This window comes from Triturus cristatus, chromosome 4_1 (assembly GCF_964204655.1).
Source record: "Triturus cristatus chromosome 4_1, aTriCri1.1, whole genome shotgun sequence".
NCBI classification, from domain to species: Eukaryota; Metazoa; Chordata; class Amphibia; order Caudata; family Salamandridae; genus Triturus; species Triturus cristatus.
In genome coordinates this window covers 1,087,013,681-1,087,037,173 of record NC_140585.1, presented here as the reverse complement: position 1 = coordinate 1,087,037,173, position 23,493 = coordinate 1,087,013,681, and the positions used below count along the sequence as shown (strand labels likewise).

At 41.0% G+C, this 23,493-nt stretch overlaps 1 protein-coding gene across 1 annotated transcript in view; it reads left to right on the top strand.

Annotated features, from left to right (window-relative positions):
- The window catches only part of TBC1D22A (TBC1 domain family member 22A), a 1,683,159-nt gene that overhangs the window by 404,813 nt on the left and 1,254,853 nt on the right, over positions 1 to 23,493 (top strand). Inside the window, exon 8 of the mRNA XM_085654063.1 lies at positions 21,327 to 21,441. Within this exon, the coding sequence (XP_085510189.1) occupies positions 21,327 to 21,441 (115 nt within the window). The remainder of the gene's footprint in view (positions 1 to 21,326; positions 21,442 to 23,493) is intronic.

The following is a 23,493-nucleotide window of genomic DNA, read 5'->3' as shown; positions in this document are numbered from 1 at the left end:
GTCATATTAAATTCACAGATGATAATGTTGCAACATAGTTTTCCAACACTCTATGCAGAAATCAGGAAGAGCTATATCGAAAGGAATTTACTTTGGCAAATTACAGTACTCCAGGATGGTTTCTAAAATTGTTTACGTTATGTATATAATTTACAACAGAACTAGTAAACTAAAAAAAATGACAAAACAATTGGATATTTGATCTCAAGATTATATTTTATCTGTTTGGGCTCACTGTGCTGCAATCAAAATAAATATGTATTCTGTAGTTGGTGCACCGGCAATTATACCTGTGACTTCCCACCTTTTCGGCATTTAAAGGACTTCACATTTGTTGAGGAACAAAAACTGGCACTGTCCGAGGGGTTGGGCACAATGATCATAGTCAGTTGAGTTAAAATCTATTGGAGATTGAGAGTGGGGTGTTAGCTAAGCCCAGCTCAGGTCCCTTTGGGCTGGGGCCACTCGTCCTGCATTTCTTTGGTGTGAATTTTGTCTCCCGGAGAAACACAGGTGTTTCCAACAACTTCCACTGTGATCTCTTTTTAAGAAAGAAGGAGCAGCTTTCAAATCTGGTGCATCCAAGTTTAAGGAACCTACGAGTCGAGAGCTATCAGTTTCACGGGTTGTAGATGCGACTCATGGTTTTGAATGATTTTAGGTAGAGGTCTCATTTAGATTTAAAAAGGAGGAGTGACATTCTTTAGTCAGGATGACATTGATGGGAAAAGCAATGAACAAAAAAACCCACAGATTCTTTGTTTTTGAAGAACACAGAACTCACGGAGGACACTGCCTTTACTCTTCCTCTTGTAGTTGTTATGAAATGCTGATCTGTAGAACTCAGGAGAGTATCCTGGTGCTGAGCATGTGTGAGTCTAGCCAAACCTAGGGCCTAGTGGGACTATTCGAAAATCCAGTCTTCAGCTTCTTGCTGAATTCAAGAAGAAAGGAGGAGGCTCTTATGTGCAGTGGCAGGTAATTTCATGTTTTAGGAGCGGTGTAGGAGAAGGCACTTGATCTGTTTTTTTGTATGCATGGGATATGCAAGTAGGAGTCCGGACGAGCAGAGGTGTCTGAAAGATTTGTGAATGCAGATGTGATTATTGAGATATGCTGGGCCAGTGTTATGCTGTGCCTTGAAAGTGTGGGTGAGAATATTGAATTGTGCTTGTGTGTATGGGGAGCCAAGGGAGCTCCTTCAGGTGTTGTGTGATGTGAATGTGGAGTGGGAGGTTGAGAGTAATTCCTGCCACAGAGTTCTGAATGGTCTGCAGACTTCTGGTGCTGTATTTGATGATCCGGCGTGGAGGGTGTTCTCGTAATCCAGCTTCTTTGTGACCAGGCATGCATGGCAGTTTCCCTGGGTGCTGATTAGAAGCCATCTAAAAAGCTTCCTAAGCCAATTCAGGGTATGGAAACATGAGGTGTTGACAGTATTGACTTTGGCGAGATTGCCATCAATGATGATTGCAAGGTTGGTGTGGGTGACCGGATGGGTGTTAGTCCTTGCCCTGTTGGCCACTAGGTGGAGAGCCATGGTGTTGTGCTCTTCCCAACGATCACAATTTTGGTCTTGTCGGTGTTAAGCTTTAGACTGTTAGTCTTCATCCTGTGGGTGATTTGAGTTATGCAGGCATTGAATTTGAGGGAGAGCATGAGTTGAATGTCATCGGCATAGGAGAGGACTTTAAGGCGTGAGAGCTAATGACGCTAACAAGAAGGATCATGTATCCTTTGGATAGGGTCAAGCTCAGGGAGGGTCATTGTGGAACACTGCAGGTTAGTTTGCAGGCATCTGATGTGTACGCTGGCAGGTTGTCTGACTGGGACCTTCCATTCAGGAAGGAGCAGTTTTATCTGATTGTTTATCCCTGGATTCCAATGTTGTGTAGGCATTGGATGGGGATGGTGTGAGAGACCATGTCAAATGCTGTGGAGAGGTCCATGAGGATGAGGGCCGCTGTCTCCTCCATCCAGAGTCTAGCAGATGTCCTCTGTGTTGGTGATGAGGGCAATCTCAGTGCTGTGACTGGGTCTAAAATTGACAGAGAGGTGTTGAGGAGTTGGTGGTCTTTGACCTATTCCATGAGGCACTGTCGATGATTTTCTCTAAGACCTTACCTGGGAATGGTAGCAGGGAGATCGGTCTGTAGTTGGTGAGATTTGAAGGGTCCATAGAAGGTTTCTTCAACAGTGGGAGGAGAGTCGTGTGCTGTTTGTTTTTGTTTCTGGGAAAGTTGTGTAACAAATGGAGGTATTTAGAATAGGTGTGAGCATGATGCTGATGGAGTAGACGTGGTGGGAATAGGGGACCGATGGGTCTTCTGTGTGGATGGACTTCATGGTAGTGGTGCTTCCTTCTGAGGTTATGACGAGCCATGTGGTTAGCATTGGATCTTTGGATAAAATTGTGGGTGTTTGACTATGTCTGTCTGGTCCGGTTGCAAGTTGAAGTTGCTGTAAATGGTGGTGATTTTGTTGCTGATTTTGTTGGTCCCTTTCGCAGTTTAATGATCCATTGAGTTCTATTCTGTGGTCTTACTTATAAGTTTTACCATGATTATTCTAAACTATCCTCTCAAATACTGAAGACTTGGACTGTCATTCCATGTCTTGCCCTGACTGGGAGGGTTTCAAATAGTTGGTATTCAAATGTTATTGACCACCTTGTTTAATAATTTTAACAGAACTATTAGAATTTGGCACTCACTAATCGTCCACTAGAATGTCAGGAGTCGATTTTTCTTCTCATACTCCTTGACCTCGAATGTTTAACTATTTAGCAAACTCCAGAAAAATAGCAGAAGAAAAGGGAAATGTGGAGAGATGCACATGCTGAGATAAATGCCCTATATTTGCACCAAGGTATGCATTTGTCCTTGAAATGTTTACCTATGTGTGCAAAATCTGGTCCTAAGAAATCAAGGATCAACTGAAGCGTGGCATCCATCTTGGGTCAGAAACTAATACAGTGTTCCAAAACAAGTCTGATGATGATGTGTGAAATGTATTGGGATTGTACAGGGTACCAATGTTCGAAATTAGACTGAGGCACGGACAACAAGTAAACAACGCAATTGCATTGATGATGTTCAAATGAGCCTTATGCCATGTGTATTGATTAGCATCAGTAGCCTTCCCCTCCTTCTCGTCACCTGTGCTATACCTCTCATGCTGACTTTTGCGCTCCTGGAAGATGTATTATTTTCTTATATACCAGGGACTTTAACATTGTGGAACTCCGCCTGCAGATACCTTTATACAAATTTCTGCCCCTCCGGGTAGCTACTGGTTAGCTGCTGGGGCCAGGAATTTGTACCTGTGAGCTGTGGTACCCTAGCACTCATAAACTGAGCAGCAAATCCTGTTGCGCCAAAATAACTTTTGTCTTTTTATGAGGCCACAAAGATGACACGCTGGCGTCAAAGATACACAATACCGAGTGTACTTTAAAACTCAAGCAAAGTCAAACATACTGCGAGTATGTACTTCCTTCTGCTGCGTTTTTCCATAATGCATTATTATCCGAGGACCGGAACAGACATGTTAACAGTGTCCAACCCTGCCTTAAGACACTGTTACACAATTGGCTTGTCAGTGCCTAGATTTACCTTTTGGAAGTGTTGAGTAATAATCCTAATAAACTGGGCACCTCTTAAACTGTATGTACATCCACCTTCAGATGCAGATATGATGAAGATGAGGTACTTCTGATAAAAAGAATGGGGCAGCCAGCAAAGAAGAAGCAGATTGTAAATGTTGTGGAATCTTGGATGAAAATGTTCTGGTTCAAAAGAAAAGTTCACCTGTCCACTGCTGCAACCTGTTGGCTAAATTAGGAGACTCGGGTAAAACCAATATTTGAAAATCGTTGAAACACGCACTTGGATATGTGATAAGTAATGTCGCTTTTGCATGGTTCACTCCAAGATGATCTGAGGGCAGTCAGGTCTGGGGATATTAGTAACCTGCAGAAGATCAGGACTGAGGGTCGGAGTACCATCACTTGCCTGGGTTCCATCACTGTCTCCATTTTCCTATTTAGGTTATCTGAATGAGGAAAGATTGCTACATCCGCCTGCATTCTGTGTTCATCATGTACTCACAGAATGCATAACCTTGCACATGCAAGTGGCTGGATTTTGCTTTTCGTTAACTTTCATATAATTATTGACACACAAGTCCCAGTCGTATAGAGCTTTTTAACATAGACAGGGAAAGACAAAATGCTGAGTGATGTGAATCGTTTTCTACCCTGGTTCTTGATCCAGCACCTATTGGGCCTTAGCATATGCTACTCTTTAAATGCAATTTACTATATTCATTTTTTTCTCACTTTTGTTTTAGTTTTTCTTTTCCATCGCACTCTTGACAATGGATTAAAATGCCCTTGCTATGACCTTGCAGTGGAAACAAACTCAAACAAGGGCACTTTATCTTCAGCGGTGAAGAGGGATACTTTTTTTTCATGATATTGTTTGGCATTATTTTTGCCCTTTATCACACTATCCCTCCCTGTCATATTCCTTTTCTTCCCCTTTCCTTTTTTTGTTTGTTTTGTTAATATGTTTTAATTATTATTCTTTTAACAAAATCCCAAGATCCGGTTATAAGATTGTTGGGATAAAAGCCAGGCCCTAATCTCCATTGATCACACATCACTAAATGTAATTGCAGGCCTGCCTTTTAAATGGTCCTCCTCCATGACATACCTGTGGATTGAAGTCACCACTGTTCTCAGATATATGGTGGAGTGCAACATTGGCCCACTACAAACAAACATTAAGACAGTTGGTCACAACTCAACCTCTCACTATGGGGGAATACTAAGATACTTAAAATGAATCTGATGCCTAGATTGAACTACACGTCACCATGCTCCCTCTCTGCATTCCTGGCTGATTAATAGACACTCTAGAAAAACTCTGAAAACATTCTTGTAGGGAGGGCAGAACCCATAGGTGAAACTTTCGAAGCTATATGGCATCATCAATTAGGGAGTTATGCATCTACTAAATGCCCGTTGTTACTAGTTGGCAAATAGCAACCCTCAGATATATCATACACACCACATTTAACATGCCCAGTTGGGTGCAGTTGGAGACAGCCTTTTTGGGTTGTAATAAGGGCATTAAAATGTTGCACAAAGGAGACGTGACTAAATTGATTGTCACATCCTGTATTGGCCACCTATGTCCATGCATGCCGGACAACTCATAAATTACTGGAGATTATCCCCACTGTATACGGTCAAGCCCCCCTGTGGTGCAATGCCACACGGTTGGTAGAGGGGAAGAAAATTTGAATCTAAAGGTATTCACCAGCTCTCCATTCCTAGTTATGGGTGGTGAATACAAATCTTTTGCTGATGCTCAAGAACAACATGGCCTGCACATACACCATGTTTGGGACTACCATTGCTTGCAGCATTGTCTCTGTACTATCCTGCCCCCCCCCCCCACTGCTAGACCCAGCCTCTTCCACATTGATGAACTACCTACGTAAATGGGACACGTATAAAGGGACATTTTCTGGGCTGTACCAGATATTGATAAATCGGCTATACTCTAACCCGCTGTCACGCTCTGTGTAAGAATCGTAGAACGTCTTAATTACCTATGATAAGTACCCCAGAGAGCTACACCTGAAATTCGGCTACTTCACGGTGCTGCCCAGATGGTACTTGCTGCCTCTATGGCTCCGAAGGCTTTCCTTACTCCTGACTTCAACGTGCTGGTTATGTGCATCTGCTCTGGGACTGACCCACCCTATCTCTTAATTATTCCATTACTAGACTCACGTAGACCTCACCAAAGGTTGTGACAGTCTTTGTTGCTGGACTTCACCCGTGCCTCAGGACCCCATTGACCCCAGGCACTATGTCAGGCTTATCTGTTGTTTTATGCTTCTGGTTATGTTACACTACTTATGGATGTTATATACTGTCAGTGTGTACTATGTATATTTCACTCAATAAAGAAATGCTGAAAAGAATGCCAAAGATGCAAACTGCAAGAATAGCAAAACAATATGCATGTCTGAAAATGGATTGTGACCCAGACTCAGGCTTAACTATCATACATGTGCTGTGACATTTTTTGCGTAGCGCTAGAAAGTTCATAAACATTGTAATCCAGAATATTTGAACTGTCAATTTGTCACATGAGGGCTTGTAAGGGGGTGCACTTCAGTTATGTTTAACCCACAGATTTGGTACCTTTGTCAGATGAGTGAACAGAAAACTGATTACATTTGATTGTAAGAAATTGGGTTACTGGTTGAGGGGGCTGAAACCCTTCTCAAGCAGCAACCACAATCCTTCTCAGAGTGAAGTCACAAGAAAACCCTAGATTACCTTGCGCTCAACCCTTGGGTAGGTTGGCACAGAGTAGTCAGGCTTAGCTCAGAGCCAATGTGTAAAGTATTTGTGCAACACTTCAAACAGTAACACAGGGAAAACACACCAGTTTAGAGGAATAGGTTATTTTTTAATAAATAAAACCCAACCAAAATGACAAAATTCCAATCAGTAGAACCGGAGATATTAAATATGAAAGATTTTTGTAAAAATGGCAACAAAAGGTGCAAAGTGCCAACTCTGGCTATCTGGTCGCGCCAGACTGAGACAAAGTCACTAGTTCAGGCTGACCGCTATGGACTGACCGGCCAGCTACAGGGACCCAGTTAGGCCTCCTAAACAGAGTACCTTGCGGGGATCCACATTAAAGATGCTATGCACAGCTAAAGCGATGCATTGGTTCCAAGATGTGGCAAGGGTGCGGTGCAAGGTCCTACGTTATCCTATGTGAGAGGTAGGCCCATGTCTTACCTTTTAAATACACTACACACTGCCTTGGTGGCTGTTTAAACCTACTCTATGGGTGCCTTATATCTATCAAAAGGGAACAAAAGGTTTATTTGGCCATGTCCTAATGACAGTTAAAACTGCACATACTGACTGCAATGGCAGGCTTAAGACTACTTAAAGGACTACTTAAGTGAGTGGCTCAATCTGGGCTGCAGGCCCACTAGTAGCATTTCATTTACAGGCCCTGGCCACATGTTTTGCCATTTAACTAGAGACTTATAAGTAAATGAAATATGCTAATTGGGAATACGCCAATGTTATCATGTTTTAAGCAGAGAGCGCATGCACTTTAGCACTGGCTAGTAGTGGTAAAGTACGCAGAGTCCTAGGGCCATCAAAAACAAGACCAGCAAAAACAAAGGAGGAAGTCCAAAAGGTTCGGTGGAAGGCCAGCCTAAGGCTGCCAGGTCTAACCTTGATTAACTATGTGTCATTAATATATTTGAAAACTGGATCAGTTAGACCCAGAATACACATAAAAAATATATAAAATGTATTTGCAGTTCATGTTATAGGAAATGCGTTCCATACCTGTTGTAGAGGCATGATGAGTCCTGGACACAAAGATTTACAAAAATAGTTAGCCCCACGTCAGCCATGTTTTCTTTGTGACGTGTGTCACTTAAGAAATCTGTGTGAAATATTCCATTAGTATCTCTTAATAGTGAGGGATAAGCAATGCTTGTCATGCCAGTAAGAGATATATCTTTGTACAAAATAACATAGAGAAGACACTTTAAGAAAAGATATAGAGAAGCAAATGTATACATCTATTCCCAGAAGAATGTAAAAAAATCACAAGGGTACTATTGGATTTGTAGTCAATGACTCAAATGTTTTTGAATTCACAGAGAATTCCGAAGGTGCACGTTAAAAGCTGTGACAATAGGCAGGTTCTCAGGAGAACTCCTGATAAACTATTTACAACAATGTGAAAACATTTCTGCATTTAGATAGTGAAAACTGTTTTAACATGAAGGCAATTTACATTTGAAACTGGTATATTTGCTTCTGTAATACAAAACATGTTTTCCCAGGCTGAAACTTGTTTCTCTAAAGCTTACAGGTTTCCTTCTTATCCACAGTCTTGAAATTGATGTACTCCTCCACTTGATAGGAGTAAACCTCTGACATTTGCAGGGTTAGAATAGGTGATGGAAAAGTTTCTGGACACCCAAAATTACGTTTAACGGTGTTGCCAATCTTGCCAGAGAATCTTAGTCCTGAAACGCCCACTCATCACCTCTGACTGGGGATTTACTCACATGAAAATGTATGTGTAAATCTTTTACTGAGTGATAAACCACATTCATAAATGTTGCTTTAATGAACATGAAGAACAAGACAGCCCAAAACACAAAACTGATTTTAAAGAATTACAGAGTTTGTATATTGAGAGTGTAGATTTATTTTGTAGTCAATTAAAAAATCTTTACAAAACATACTGATTGTATTTATGTCCAGCTGTCCTTAACAAATTAATTTACACAAATTCTTAATACTGGGACGTGATTCCTCTAACTGTTTCCAGATAAAGAGTCAAAACTTTCCCCAGGTTTTCATAAGTCAGTCTATGTGCATCAATCATATACGAAAGGTACGATTTTGATGTTTATCCTAAAGTAGGAAGACAGTAATTTGAATTTCTGAAGATAATCCAAACCGTTAAGAGACCAGCCAACAAGTGTTTCATTCCAAGTTAAACTTTTTCATGGGCTCTTTCAAGTAATGGATGAGGAGAAGTAGCACTATTATTGAAATGTAAGTTAACGTATTGTGAGTCCTTCCAGAAATTATATGGAATGCAAAAAAATAAGAGAAGAGTGGCTTCCTAAATTTAAAAGTTGTAAGGGATTAACTTCTGTGTGATCACATGAAGAGGTTTTATTCTTGAAGATGTAAGTGTGTCCTCAGTAAGGATCCTGATGGAGCAGCGTGATTGAGATTCATCAGTAGAAAGTAGAGTGTGGGTTTATACTTCTAGAATGGGGACGGTCCATTTAAATTGGACTTAAATAGGCAAATGCCTTTATGAATGAGCCAAAAGTGCAACAGATCTGGCAAATGAATACATCCAAATGACATTCGTAAAAGAAAATTTCTGAGTCAGCTAATGTTTGCTGTCAAATGGTGCAATCTTGGTAATGATTTTTGTTCTAACTTAAAAAGTGTGGTATTATAAAGGGATGTAACTGCAAACACATAATCACTACTTTTTCCACCTTTGCTTGGCTCTTGAATCAATTTAATATCAAATTCTTGTTTCTATATCCTGTTTAGCTCTACAGGCTAGCACCTGATGATAAACGTAAAATAAATTAACTTATAACCAATTAAGGGGATGTACCTAGATTACATTGAAAGGTCATTAATTGTAACATAATATAAAAATAAATCTTGGCTCAAAGTTGAGCCTCCGACAAGATACAGCGTAATTGCCTTATAATTCATATATGATGATTTGTACCAAACACATATGCATTAATGTGTGCAGAATCTCCTTTTAATTTGGATTAAAGTGTGTTTGGATGCTTAAGAAAAGAAAAGCTTTTTGTGCCACTTTTGTGTCTTGAATCTCTATGTTTCATCAGGAGTCATAGATGGGGACAGTGAATCCTTCTAATTAAGTAGAAAATCTAGAGTTCCTGTGTCAGGGTGTGGCTAAGATGAGTTGTAGTAGAATTTTACACTTTCTCAGTGTCTGGCATTAAAGTGTTACATTATTATATTGGTGTAAAATCATGTTGGCATACACAATACATTAAACGTCATGGGGAAATCTCTCCATGTTTTAGTAAACCATCAAAAAAACTAGGGTTAAAATCCTGGTTGTTTTTACTTTCGGAAAGGAAGATTTGCTGGTTATAGAGATTGGACAATGCAACATTGCGAGTTTTAATTCTATTTACTACATAAATTGTGTTTTAAAAATTGCATTACAAGCTATAAGTACTCTAAAAACTTCTTGAATTTCATTTGTCTATGGTATGGACTACAAAAGTTTAAAAGAAAAGAAAAATATAACATGGCTGAAGATTACTTTTTGTCGGTGAAGGCTCCACAGGCAGCAGTGATTATGAAATACTGTCAGATGCTAAGTATGTTCTGTAATGTTGTCAATTGATGACCCCTACTGACCCAAGGGTCCTGGCTCACTGCTTGCTGACCTCCAACCTATTCAACCCTAGTAAGATTTTGAGAAATGTGGTTAAATGACACACCTAAGATTACATTGCTTTGAATCAAATCCTGCATTAGCATCAGTCCAGGATGAGGCCTGCTATACAAACACCAGAGATTATCTTTAAGTCAGAAAAGGAAATGAGCCTCATACTACTTGGTTTATCAGCAGGCTATGACACCATGAATTGTAACTTATTGCCCAGAAGCCTTGAAAAATGAGCATGAGTATCAATATACACTCTAGAATGGATCCATTCCTTCCTCTCTAATCACAGCCAGCATTGGGCATTCGGGATATTTGTGATGCAGGGATACATGCAGAGTTTTATACAGATGATCCTTCTCTTGCCTGCTCTTCAATATGTGTCTAATCTATGTGGCACAATTCTTAGAAAGAAAAATACCAGGCAAGTATGCATATTTTTGCTGAGGACCTCAACATCCAATTCCATTTGGAGAGCAGGCCAGCTAACTAAAATCTCTACATGTGAGTGGCACTTGAGTTCCATTGACTCAAAGGGATCTTATATTTTAGTGAAACCATGTCTAAGAGCCCAGTGCTTGGACACAGGGGCATAGCTTCCATTGTTGCAGCAGGTGCAGTGTTACTGCGCCAAAAGGCCTGGGGGGCCCACTAAACACTGATTATTGCAGTGCTGTATTTCATAGTTCAAACAACTACCAGGGGGACTTTTTCGTCCTAGCACTAGGGTCCATGACACACTGTATACACCTCTACTTAGAAAAGGAATAATTAATTCACTTTACTGTCCTCATAACCTTTGAACAACTGCAACCACAGTACTCAGAATAAGAAAACTGGGAACCCTATCCAATTGCCCAGTTGTCATTTCCCAATACAATGGTTGGGCCTCATTAACACAAATGCTCCTATAACGCATGTACAGCAGCAGCCATTTTTAAATTCCTTGTCTACAGAGAAGAGATCATGCGGCTCAAACCACAGCCCTATATGCTAGCACACACCTTACGTTAGGGCTCTCCAGGCTCCAGTCTTATTGGTAGGATGTCTTTGACCAGATCAATTTCATATCTGTTACTTACAATGCCCTCTCTTTTGAGGACCACGCTAAGTTCGTGGCAGGAACTTGTTTTGGCCTACTGTGTGGCCTCAAACCCATACTGGGTCGCCCAAGCTACGGTTTTGGCCAGGTTGGAGTACTGCAATAGTCTGCTACTTAGATCTAATAAGTCTGTAATCAAGAGGCTACAGTGCACTATGAACTCGGCAGCCCGAACACTTTTTGCCCTGCCTAGATATAGTTCTTTCTCCGGTCTACTGCGTCGCCTTCATTGGCTGCCTGTAGAGCAAAGAATCCAGTTCAAAGCACTCTGCATTACACACAAAATTCTTGCAGGCACCGGCCCTGCGATTCTGAGAAATCTATGTCACCCTTACACTCCGACCCGCGTTCTCCGCTCTGCTGACATTCATCTGATACGCGCGCCACGGTTCTGTAGCTCCAGATCAGGGGGTTGCTCATTCAAGATGTTTGCACCTGCTCTGTGGAACTCTCTGCTGCTCTCTATCAGAAACACCACCAATCTCCTGTCCCTTAGAAGGGCTGTGAAGACCTGGCTTTTTCAAATGATCTAGTAGCACCTCTCGCATCCTCACCTCTGGCTTTTAGCACTGAGACGTCCCCTTGCCGGGACAGCCATGCACTCTACAAATCTTATAACATAACTGGTACTTAGCTGTTTTTTCTGGGTCTCAGCTTGAGCTCTACACACACATTCAAAAACGCAAAAATATATTTATGGAGGCATAATTAGCTGCTAAAATAGAATGCAATCCTGGTCTTCCTCAGTCCTTCCCTTCCCTCCACTCCTCAGTCGGCACTCTAGAGAGGCTACAAGCGAACCTGATAAAGAGTTGGTCTCCTTATCACTGAAAGAAAAGGTGATGTTCAAAACAAGATTTATGTTTACTAAGGATGAAGGTCTTTGGTGACATTGATATGATAGATATATATGTTTTAATGTGCATCTGTTTTGTCTTAGTGTAGTTATTCCTCTCTCTTTTTTGTTTTGTGTATTATATCTTGTGTTGTATGTCTCTTGTCCAGTGTATAAATACCACTAGTGTAGCATTGTGGCACTGTAACTCTCCGGAGCAATTACAGAGAGGCCTGTATGATTATTTGTAGAAGTGAGTAATTGTAGTTTGTGGGAGTAATTCGGTTGGATTAATGAGGTCCTGTACATTGTCAGGTCGTGTCACAACTAATGTAGTGCCGCTTCTATGCATGCTCATATTTAAATGGTTTTTGAGAGAGAGTCGCCTCATATGGCTGCATTTTAGTTGAAAAGTAGTTTAGATAATGTCTGTAAAATGTATTTTTTCATTGTGCATTGTGGTTTACTACTTTATGGTTCATGGGTGTTTTCTTGGAATAGCTTATCACTCAGGGAAATAATTGAAGAGCCACGTTATTAAGTAATTCCGAAAGGCATGTTTTTTAAAATATATATCTGAGTGTGCAGAGTGTTCCACAACTTCTGACTTGGACAGAGAAAGAGCACTCTCTGAGTCATGTTTGTTGAAGCATAGTAATACAGCTGTAGAAATGTGTTGGATCGAAGGGATTTTCTATGGTTCTGGATCTGAAATGTTGTTGTAAAAATGTTGGTCTGATTCCATATAGTGCATGATGTATAATGTGGAGTGCTTTGCATGAGATTCGTCAAGACACTGGCAACCAGTGTAAGGTTAGAGGTCTCGATGTCTCAGGGTTTCAGGTGTAGAAGCAGTGTGGCTGCTGAATTTTGGACCCATTGTCATTGGTTGAGAACATATTTATGGACAAGAGAGCACAAGGGCTAAATCTTTATGAGCATATAGAGAATTCTATTACACAATCTATTTTCAGTTAGAAAGTTAGATCTGCAACAGAGATAACATAGATTTTTTGGGTATGTGGAGGTGCTTCGGCTTGGTATGCAGGCCAGATATTTCTTTAAAAGGAGATCAGATCCCCTCTCTAAGGATTCAGTTTTGTCCCAGTTGATGTTCTTGTATTTTTCGAAGAATCTGTATGTCATTTGTGTAGCTGTGACATGACAGACTGAAGGATTGCATCAGTCCATGCAAAGGGTTGAGGGACACACTGAAAACAAGGAGGATATAATTGAATGCTGGGGAGCCCGTGTTGTCTTTCTCTTTTGCCGCCAGCCCCTACCTTGTAGCAGACGTGAGGGGGACTCCATTCCCCACAACTGCAAGCCCCGGGGGAGGTGCCAACGCGTTGTTTCGCGCCAGGGGGCGCACAAAAGCAGCCAGGGCTTCCTGCAGCACGGAAAAACGTGTTGTCTTTCTCTTTTGCCGCCAGCCACTATCTTGCAGCAGACATGAGGGGGGCTCCATTCCCCACAACTCCAAGCGCCGGAAGAGGTGCCAACGCATTGTTTCACGTCAGGAGGCGCACAAAAGCGGCCAGGGCTTCCCGCAGCACGGGACGTGTGCATGCGGGCCCGTCTGAGACCGGAGGAGGCCGGGCTGGGTCATATTATTAAGAACTTGGAAACCGGGATGCCTTCAGCTTTGCTCTGTAAGGTATTGTGCTAAAAGTGATATTGTTACTCTTGTGATTACACAGAGGGACTCTTAAAATGAGTAAACGCAAGTTTGGCACTGAGCAGGGAGTCGTAGGGACACTGGATGCCTTTCTATTAAGGGCTGAATCGGCACTTATACATGAAATTGAACTCACTGAGCGGATATTTTCGCTAGAGCCCCAGCTCTCATTGAATCGAACAGCACCCATTGGACCCCTTCTGCAAACCTGCCCCGAAGACTCCTCCATTCAACCTAACTCGCCGCATCCCACAGAAGCAGATCCTGAGTCTACTGGAGTATCTGAGATATTAGACAGATCAACAAGGCCCAATGTAACTACCAGGGGTCAAAAGGCAAAAATAAGTCAAGGCAACAACCACAAGCCGCCATCTAAGAAGAGGAAGGGTCAAGGACCTCAGAAACAAAACCATTATTTGCCAAAGGCAATGGGGCGCAAAACTAAGATTGCCGACAATGATTGTAGCCAAGGGCCCAGCATAGTGCCAAAGCCTGCTGTAATGACTGGAATACCTTCATTTTTGGAGGAGGAGGTGTTCTGGAGGAGGTTAGAGTCAACAGTATCAGCTTTGTTAGACCCATTGGCACAAAAACTGTCTCAACTGGAAGTGAGATTAATAAAGCTGGAAGGGCTTGTTACTAGTATTTCCCCAGCCCCCGATAGATGCCAATGTAGAGATAAGAACACGCCACCTAGCAGGGGGAAAGGTATAGTGGTTAATCACCTTGGAAGCAATCCTGTAAGTGGAGAAGCGCCTCATCCTAGGATCCAAAATAGTATAGCTCAGGCTGGATCTTCAGATCAAAGAGCAGCATCCCCCTCACTGGATCATTCAGGGCCCCCGCACCATAAAGATGGCTTGAATACTACACACGCTCAGATCGTAAATCCCCCAAATGGGGTACCTTCTGTAATGGGGAGTACTACACAAGGTTTGTGGGGGGAACTATAAGTACACAGAGGCATTGGAGAGTTGATCAGGGAGATATCACAAGCCCAAGTTTGAACCTGCACCCTCCCCCAGAAGCAAGCCCTTATACGGTTGTGTTGGCTAATGTCCCCTCTTTACTGTCCAATGTCACAGAACACCGGTCTACATTGAGGAATAAGTCGCAACACCTACTGAGTGCAAGGACTGGCATAACTAACATGCTGTTCTCTGAATTTAAAATGGAACGAAGAATAGGTTGGGTAGGCAAATTAACTAAGACATTAGCTGGTGACTGCGTAGTTTTAACATTTAGGTCTCCAAGTTTGGTCCTGTCAATCCTTGCTAGGGCTGGCAACTTGACCGTAATGGCGCAGGGCATTAATATTCTACCATTAGGGTATTTTTATCAACCACTTATACCCCCATGGATTACTTCTGAGGAGGAGAGATTCACATGGACCAGACAGCCTAGATATGCAGTTCCAGTTAGCAATCGCCATGATATCCTGAATCCTTTAGAAGATATAGACTGACTGACTTACTCGAGATCCGACTCCCAAAATTTTAAGTCTAGCCTGAAAGGATATCGAGGTAACAAGGCACTCAAGCTGAAAACTACCCCTAATCAGGCTTATATAGCTATAGGTAACAGACAGTTATTTCTGAACTGTAGTGAGCAGGAGGAGGCGGGCGTGGGTACTACTAAATTGGCTCCGGATGTTTCTTCAAATTCTCATGTATATACAAGTCCATTCCAGTCACCTATCAATATTCGTGAATGTCCAGTAAGGATGTAACAGCTAGCCCTATAGGCAACATTGACAAAATCTTTTGTAATATTGTTTCATGGAATATAACAGGTTTACGCTCCAAGTCGACTAATCCAATTTGGTGTAGTTTTATAGCAAGACATGACATACTATGTCTTCAGGAAACGTGGGCTAAGGAACCTATTCATATGAATGGGTTCAAACCATTTCACACTAGAGCAGTTGGGGGACAAAACGGCAGGGCAAAGGGGTGGCTCAGTACCTATATATCAAGTAGGCTGAAGATGAAAAAGATAGAGCTATACAGAGAGGAAACCTTTTACCAACTGATTAAAATACATGTAAATATAAAACATTTTATTGTATTGGCAAATTTTTATAATAATATTCCTCCGGACAAATCTGTGCCTGTGGTAAAACAAACTGAGTAACAGTCTGAATTCTCTGTGCTGTGATAATGCTAAAGACACAATGCTAATTTTGGACAGGGACTTTAATTGTGCTTTATGCTCAAATGACGATGGTAAATTATGTGGCTTCAATGATGAAGAAGGGATAAGTAACACCCATTTTCGAAACTCTATTCAGGGGGAGGTATTCAATGAAATAGTTTTTTCCTTTAATTTGGGTTTTGCAAATGAATTATGTACTATGCAGTTCCTACTTGGCACACCTTTAACGGTAGTGGTCTATGTACTACCATAGATTATATATTATTGTCAAACAATCATGCGTGTAGGTTGCACTCCTTCTCAGTTGATGATAACTCATTGAGTGACCACTACCCTTTGTGTATTTCTGTCCTTCTGCAGATAAGTAAATATGTTAAGTATGACAAAGTCCATCAGGTGTTAGAAAATATAACAATTGATAAAACAAATGGATATACTTTATGCTGGTCGATGGTGGATCCTGTAGTAGTCACCCAAAAAGTAGTAACTAAGTGTAAACTGGCTTTTGACACCTGCCTGAGTGAAACAGCTACTCCAGATAGCGTCCTATCCTGCTTTCAATCAATACCAGGTGCGATAAGGGAGGTACTATTTATCCAGAACCTAAATAAAAAAAAGACTCAGGGATGGTTTGAATCAAAATGTACAAGACCTTACACCAATTTAAAGCATGAACTACACAATATACCAAGGAATTGAAATGGTGTGAAGCAGGCAAGAATGGAATTTAGGATGGCACTTAAGGAAAGAAAAGGTGCCGTGAGAGATGAAGCTTGGGAATCCCTCCACAAAGCCTCACAAATAAAAGATAGCTTGGCCTTTTGGAAAGCAGTAAAAACACCCTTTCTGTCTCTCGGAGTTGGTCCTTCACTTGAAATTGCCATATCTGAGGACCAATGGATTAAGCAATTCTCTATGGTGTACAATGGTCAGGGAAACTTAAATGCACGAATATACAATAACCAAGGGGAAATTATCGTGGATCCCTTGACCCACTATTTGGATCTCCAGTATACCCTGTAGGAAGTAAACAGAGCAACCTCAGCAAACCTTGGTGGCAAGGCCCCTGGGCCGGACGGGGTCCCTGTAGATCTGTTTAAAACAAACATGACCCTTTGGGGGCCAATTATCACCCAGGTAATTACTGCTAGCTGCCGGGGCCCTCTTCCAACTACTTGGATGGAATCCATCATTTTGCCAATTTTTAAAAAGGTGGACCGCCAGGACCCTGGGTGCTATAGGCCCATCTCATTACTAGATTCTTTGGCCAAAGTAGTTGGTCGAATAATCCTGGAACACCTACATGATTGAGCTGAGGACAATCGAGTCCTATCCGACTTACAATATGGCTTCAAGGAGGGCCTAGGGACAACTGAACAGAGTCTAAATCTAGCTATTTTTGTTGGGAAATCACCCGGGTGAAGAAGGGCAGACTGTTTTTAGCTTTTGTGGATCTCACCGTGGCATTCGACTCTGTGAGCCATGGTAAGCTATGGGAGATCCTCGAGACGATGGGAGTGGATGTACAAATTATCCACTTTCTTAAGCGTTTTTATAATGACGCGCGAGTGCGTTTTGGTCTGGGTGGTGAACATACAACTCCATTTCCAATAAGGAGGGGGGTTAGGCAAGGCTGTGTCCTGGCCCCCTTCCTTTTTAATCTTTAAATTAATGGGTTGGGTCAGGCCCTCCTGAAAGATGGGCGAGTTTTTCCTCAAATAACTGGACGTCCAATACCTGTGCTCCTTTATGCGGATGATGCAGTTTTGATGTCACATACGCAAAGAGGCCTACAGAGGGTCCTAGACAGCTTTTCTAAATTTATGAATGACCTTGGTCTTAGTGTGAATACCTCGAAGACTTTTATAATGAGGTGTGGCTGTGGTAGTCAGAGGTCCAGGGATATGTTCGTGGACGGACAGAAGATAGAGTCTACAAAGAGTTTCTCATATCTTGGAATATTATTTCATAAAAATGACTTATGGGTCCAAGCTGTTTCAGTAAAACAACTGGCGTTTCTAAGGACAACAACAGCCCTTGCACATTTTTCAAAAAAATTGGGTAGGAGACCTCCAGTAGAGCTTAAATATATAAAGCAAAATGCATCGCCACCGCTATGCATGGGCCGGGGGTGTGGGACTTCGCAAATACTTACCCGCTACAACTGGTGGAAAACTATTTTTTAAGAAACATTTTGTCTGTACTGGCTAGTACTTCTTCATACGTTTGCCACTCTGAGCTGGGGCTTCCATAAATTCCTGATCTTATTAAATTGGAACCTATTCTCCTATGGCATAGGATTTGGACAAAAGTAGAGACAAAGCTAAACAGGGACATTTTACTGGATAGTCTGAAATTGGAAGTGGCACTAAAGATCCCGTGGGTAAGGTACGTCCGAAACTTCATGCGCGATTTAGAACATTTAGAATACTTCACTGACCTGAGTACTATCCAGACGGTCACGAGAAAGGAACTAAAAAAGGAGGGTCTCCAACTATTGAATACATTAAGAATGTCGTTAGAGAATTTAAAGCCCAGCGTCCACCATAACCAGTTGATTTTAACTACTTTTAGCATACAACCTTATTTAATATGTGTACCTGGTGGGTACGATAGGCTTTTATTAACTAGTTTCAGGCTGGGGACCTTTCATAGATTTGTAACCTTTCCAAATATGAACGATTGGGCCCGAGATTTGCAATTGTGTCCTTGTGATAACCACTCAGCTCAATCTACTATCCATGTTGTTTTATTTTGTAAATTTTATAGGGAGTTAAGGAAGCTATGGATTGTTTCAATTTTAAACTCTTAGGGGATAAGAAAATGTCGCCCGGCACTCATTATATTGCCGCTTTTGGAGAATGAACATACCATGGAGGATAGCAATGTTTTTGAAGAAAGTACTTCATCAAAGGAAATGCATTGTAATTTAAGTACTGAGGCTAAGGGCACATTGTCATAATTTTATCAAGTCTGTCTTTTAGAACCATCTGTATAAATTATTTTTCTCTCCTTTTATACCTTTTTTGTGTAATGAATTGTGTGTTTTATGTGCTTTTATGATTGTTTAAAAAAGCAATCCAATAAAGTTTTTCTTGACTTGACTTGAATGCTGGGGGACAGTGATATCAATTTCATATCTGTTATTTACAACGCCCTCTCTTTTGAGGACCACGGTAAGTCCGTGGCAGGGACTTGTTTTGACCTACTTCGAGGCCTGAAATCAGTAGGGTCTGGAAGTGAACTGTGGAAGCAAGATGATGTGCCTCCAGTTGGATTGGAAGGAATTGATCCAGTACATTGCTTTCCCATGATTGCCGACATTCTACAGTCTGGTTATCAGTATTGGGTGGAGGACAGTGTCAACAGCAGTTAAGAGATCCAGTAGGATCAAGGTGGCCACTCCATTAGCATCCTCTTGCATTTTCAGTTTCTCCATCTTAGAGTCTACAATAGAATTGTCCCTCTGGAAGGTAGTGAACTGGCCTGGGCATCTGAAAAGATACTGCTTTTTACAGTGAACTTCCACATTTGTAAGTAGGTTATACTTCAAATTATTTTACCTTTACACAATCAATTTGCTAATGTTCTGTATTTTGCAGGGTGAGTTGCATTCAGACAAGGTTTCTTTAGAACTGGTTTGATTTCACCTATTTCTGCATGATAAGTATAATAGCTGTTATAAAGCAAAGAGGGCCCCTAAAATAGTTTGGGCAGGGTACATGGGGAAATACCATAATGCAAAAACAAAAGAAAAATCCCCCTGCCACTAAGGTCGGAAGCCTAAAATCTCGCTCTTCACTGGGACAACAAATTCCCAGGTACCGACCAAACCACCATAGTGTATGAAAAATAGACTAATATGCATTGATTATAAAACGATGCATATTTAATGCAAAATATAATCACTGTATATAATATAATTTCAATGAATACAACATAATCCAAAGCAAATATTGAATAAATAATGTAGGAAAGAGAAGACACAAAATATGCTCATTCTCATCCCCCACTCAACCTTCATTCATACCTCATGAATCATTACTACTCATGTGACAGTTCTCTCACACCATGCATTCCCAATTCTAACCACTCACACTCTTCATAATATACCTTTGAGTGTCTACAATGTAGTTACAAAAATCAAGTAGTGTACAATCGAAGAAGCGTCAGAGAAAAAACTTCTAAATGTTATAATATAATGGGAACTCCTACATAGATTTATACTCTCCAATACATCCGCTATATTGATACTTAATACAAGTGCCTTAATAAAGCACTATAATGTCCATAGTTGTAATAATTTGGCATAGGCTTCTTAATATATTGTTACCATTCTGATGCTCCTGTTGTAACCTGCGCCGACACGCATTTTGGTGACTTCCTAGGTTGGGGTTACACCTTCATCAGGGCGCTCAAATGGGATGATCCAATAGTAAACAGCGCCTTGAGACCCTCTGGGTGAGTAGCGCGCTATACAAATGCTTGATTGATTGATTGATTGATTGATTGGAATGTAGAAGGAGGCAAACCAGAGCAATGTCTATATTAGGGTTCAAGACGGAATCACAAGAATATCAGTGAGCACGGGGAACACAACCCTCTCAGTTGGATCTGACAGCAGGGGCCAGTCCTCTCAAGACCAACGGAGATCCTCCTGGTCCCAATAGCGCGGAGAACACTCTTAAATGATGTAAATTCTCTGTACGTGTTGCAACCATGATGAAAGCTGTATCCGGAATGTATTGTCGGTACATGGGAATGTTTTGTCCCAGTGAAGAGCGAGATTTTCCGCTTTCGGACATCAGTGGCAGGGGGATTTTTCTTTTATTTATTGCATTAACGTATAGTAGCTGATGCATTGGTAATAATTTGAGCACCTTGCACATTTATCCTTGATAGCTAAGATTTCCTGAGAAATAGTCTGGGGCGTGTCAGCTTGTGATCCATCTCTTTCAAGCAATGGTCAGATAATCTGGTGTAAATACTAAGAATGTTTGCTTCAGCTGTTTGACCATGCACTACTTTTTAGAGGGTGCTTGTTGTTTCCTGCAACCATTTAGCTAAGGAGGATGTGTAACTCCTTTGCCTTTTCTACAAAATTAATGCCTGGCATATCATAATGTTCTCTCATTAAGGAGGGTGTTAATTCATTGTAGCACGCCCAGAGATGATTCTGAAGACTTCCTTTGAGGGGTACGATGTAAAGACAAGACAAGTGGAGGAATATTTATTTTGTTGCCGTTGTATTTCATTGTATTGTGTACTATTATTCCTAGGTTCTTAATCCTGATATTCTCAATAATGTCAACGATTCTGAAACATCCTTTCCTGCTATTTATTTAAAAATCTGTGCTTGTATACCATTCTTATATTGGAAAATGAAAAAGGTTCATCTTTTCCATGTACTTACAAACTCTTATCTCCAGTGTAGAATCATTTTTATCTATCATTTTGTTTTTCTAATATTACTTTTCATGCTTTCATTATATGACTTTATAGATGAAATGTGTTTTTCAGATTTTTGAACGGATTTTGTTCATCTGGGCGATACGACATCCCGCCAGTGGCTATGTTCAGGGAATTAACGACATCCTTACACCGTTCTTTGTGGTCTTCATTGGTGACTATACAGGTAACATTTGTGATGGAAATGTCTGAAGTATTTAAAGAAACACAGTAGTTGAATATTTTAATGCTTGCAAATTAGCATGAACATCACCTAATCTTGGAAACCGATCACATTTTATTTGTGGCGATTTCTTTTACTTGAGCACCCTTCTGAACATTGAATAAGTAGTATCTTTGCTGTTTGGCTTGTGAAGAAGCCTATATAATAATAAATATATACCATCCAGAATGGTGATGCTGGACCTGAAAGTACACGTTTTAAAATGTCTCCAGAATGTCCTCGAACCCAGGTTTGCTACCTGTCCATGGACCTACATTTAAAAACACAGCGCCCCCCACCACCACTCCGAATCGAAGAGGGGAATTTGTGTAACTTCACGCAGCATCTTTTTCTGCATCAGGGGAGCAGAGCTACTTAAAGTGTGAAATGCTGCTTCCCACTTAGCATCACTGCATTGCATTGAAACTCAAACCATCAAGAGTAACCTTAACTTGGTAGGTGTCTTTCAAGTGTTGTGCATAAATGTATAACTGTGCAACTGTGCACAGTTATTAGCAAATCAATTATTTTTTCACCCCCCACTGTAACTTTGCACTCGGCCCCTTGTTGAATCTTCATGAAACCTAAGATTCCTCTATTGATTTTAACTTTCTAACAGTCTTACAAATGTCAAAAAGAATGATCAAATATCACTAAAGTTATTAGAATATGAGACCATTCCCCCTGCTGTCCCTTCTTTGGTCTGGCTTTACCCAAGACCTTATCATTTTATTAAAAGTACTTGTACTTACTTATGGGCAATTTCAGGCATCCTTCATAATTCACTGTATTGTTCTTGTGCCATTCTTATGTATTTCTATATTTCTTTAGTGCACTACAGCATGAGGCAATAGATCAGCCATCTTCAGCTATTGGCTAATGCTATTGTGACAGTATTCTGCACATCCATACACAAACTTCTTCCCCCAAGTGACAGGGAATACAATGGCAATGTGTGCACTTTCAGACCAAAAGAATGTTTTTGCTATTAGCCAATTTCTTTCTTTATTTTTTTATTGAAGAGGACCTGCCACCTTCCTTAACAATAAGGTTTTGAAAAAAACATGACAAAACTGAACAAGCTTTGACAAAGCCAAGAGGTTGGCGGCCAACACCAGACCAATTGGCTTTGCCATTGCTTGTTAACTTTATACCTCCTTGATGGATCTGCACGAAACTGGCATTATGCATAACGATTAAACATGCCACATGAAAACTTTATTGACACCACTTTTAACTATACTCCCCTTACAGAATCAGTATAAATAAAAAATTGCCAAAAGGAAGCTAAACATGCTAAGCATCTGTCATATTGTATGTAAATACGTCAAAGAGATCTAAAGTTATAGGCAAATCAAACAAACATTGACAAAGCGACTAGGTCTCACAGTTGCAAGCCGCTCTCTTAAACAATGTGTTTTTTTGGGGAGTTTGGGACACAAACTTTGACTGATCAGTGAATTTATGTGGCATAATGGAGGAGATGTGGCCTGATGGGCAGAGCTGCTGACTTTAGGACTGGTGAACCAGGTTTGAGTCCTGGCGTCACCTCCGCATCCTGTGATCCAGGGCAAATCAGTTTATCTTCCCATGCGTAAAAAGAATCGGACTACTTAAGAAATTTGATGCTCGGGTAAAGTGCTCAAATGCCCTCAAGTTAGCTTCGCACTATATAAAAACAGCAAAAGAAAAAAACACAGAAAAAAACATACTGTGGTAAAATAATTATAGGATCATTTGAGCACTTTTTCATTAAGTGTAACATTTGTGGGGACAATAAACAGTACGTTTTGTGCGAGGAAGAATGCTTTAGTAAGTTTCACAGTTCTGTTATGAGGTTGAAAGCCCTCCCCTCAGGCTGACACAATGCCAGGGCACAGATCCTGGAAAAATAATAACAATTAGAGTGACAACTGACACCCCAAAGGTAACTGGGGCCCAGGCTGCGCTCTGAGCGTCTTCCTCTACATCAGTTGAAGATACAGATCAAAGCGATCCCAACCTTAAATGTTATTG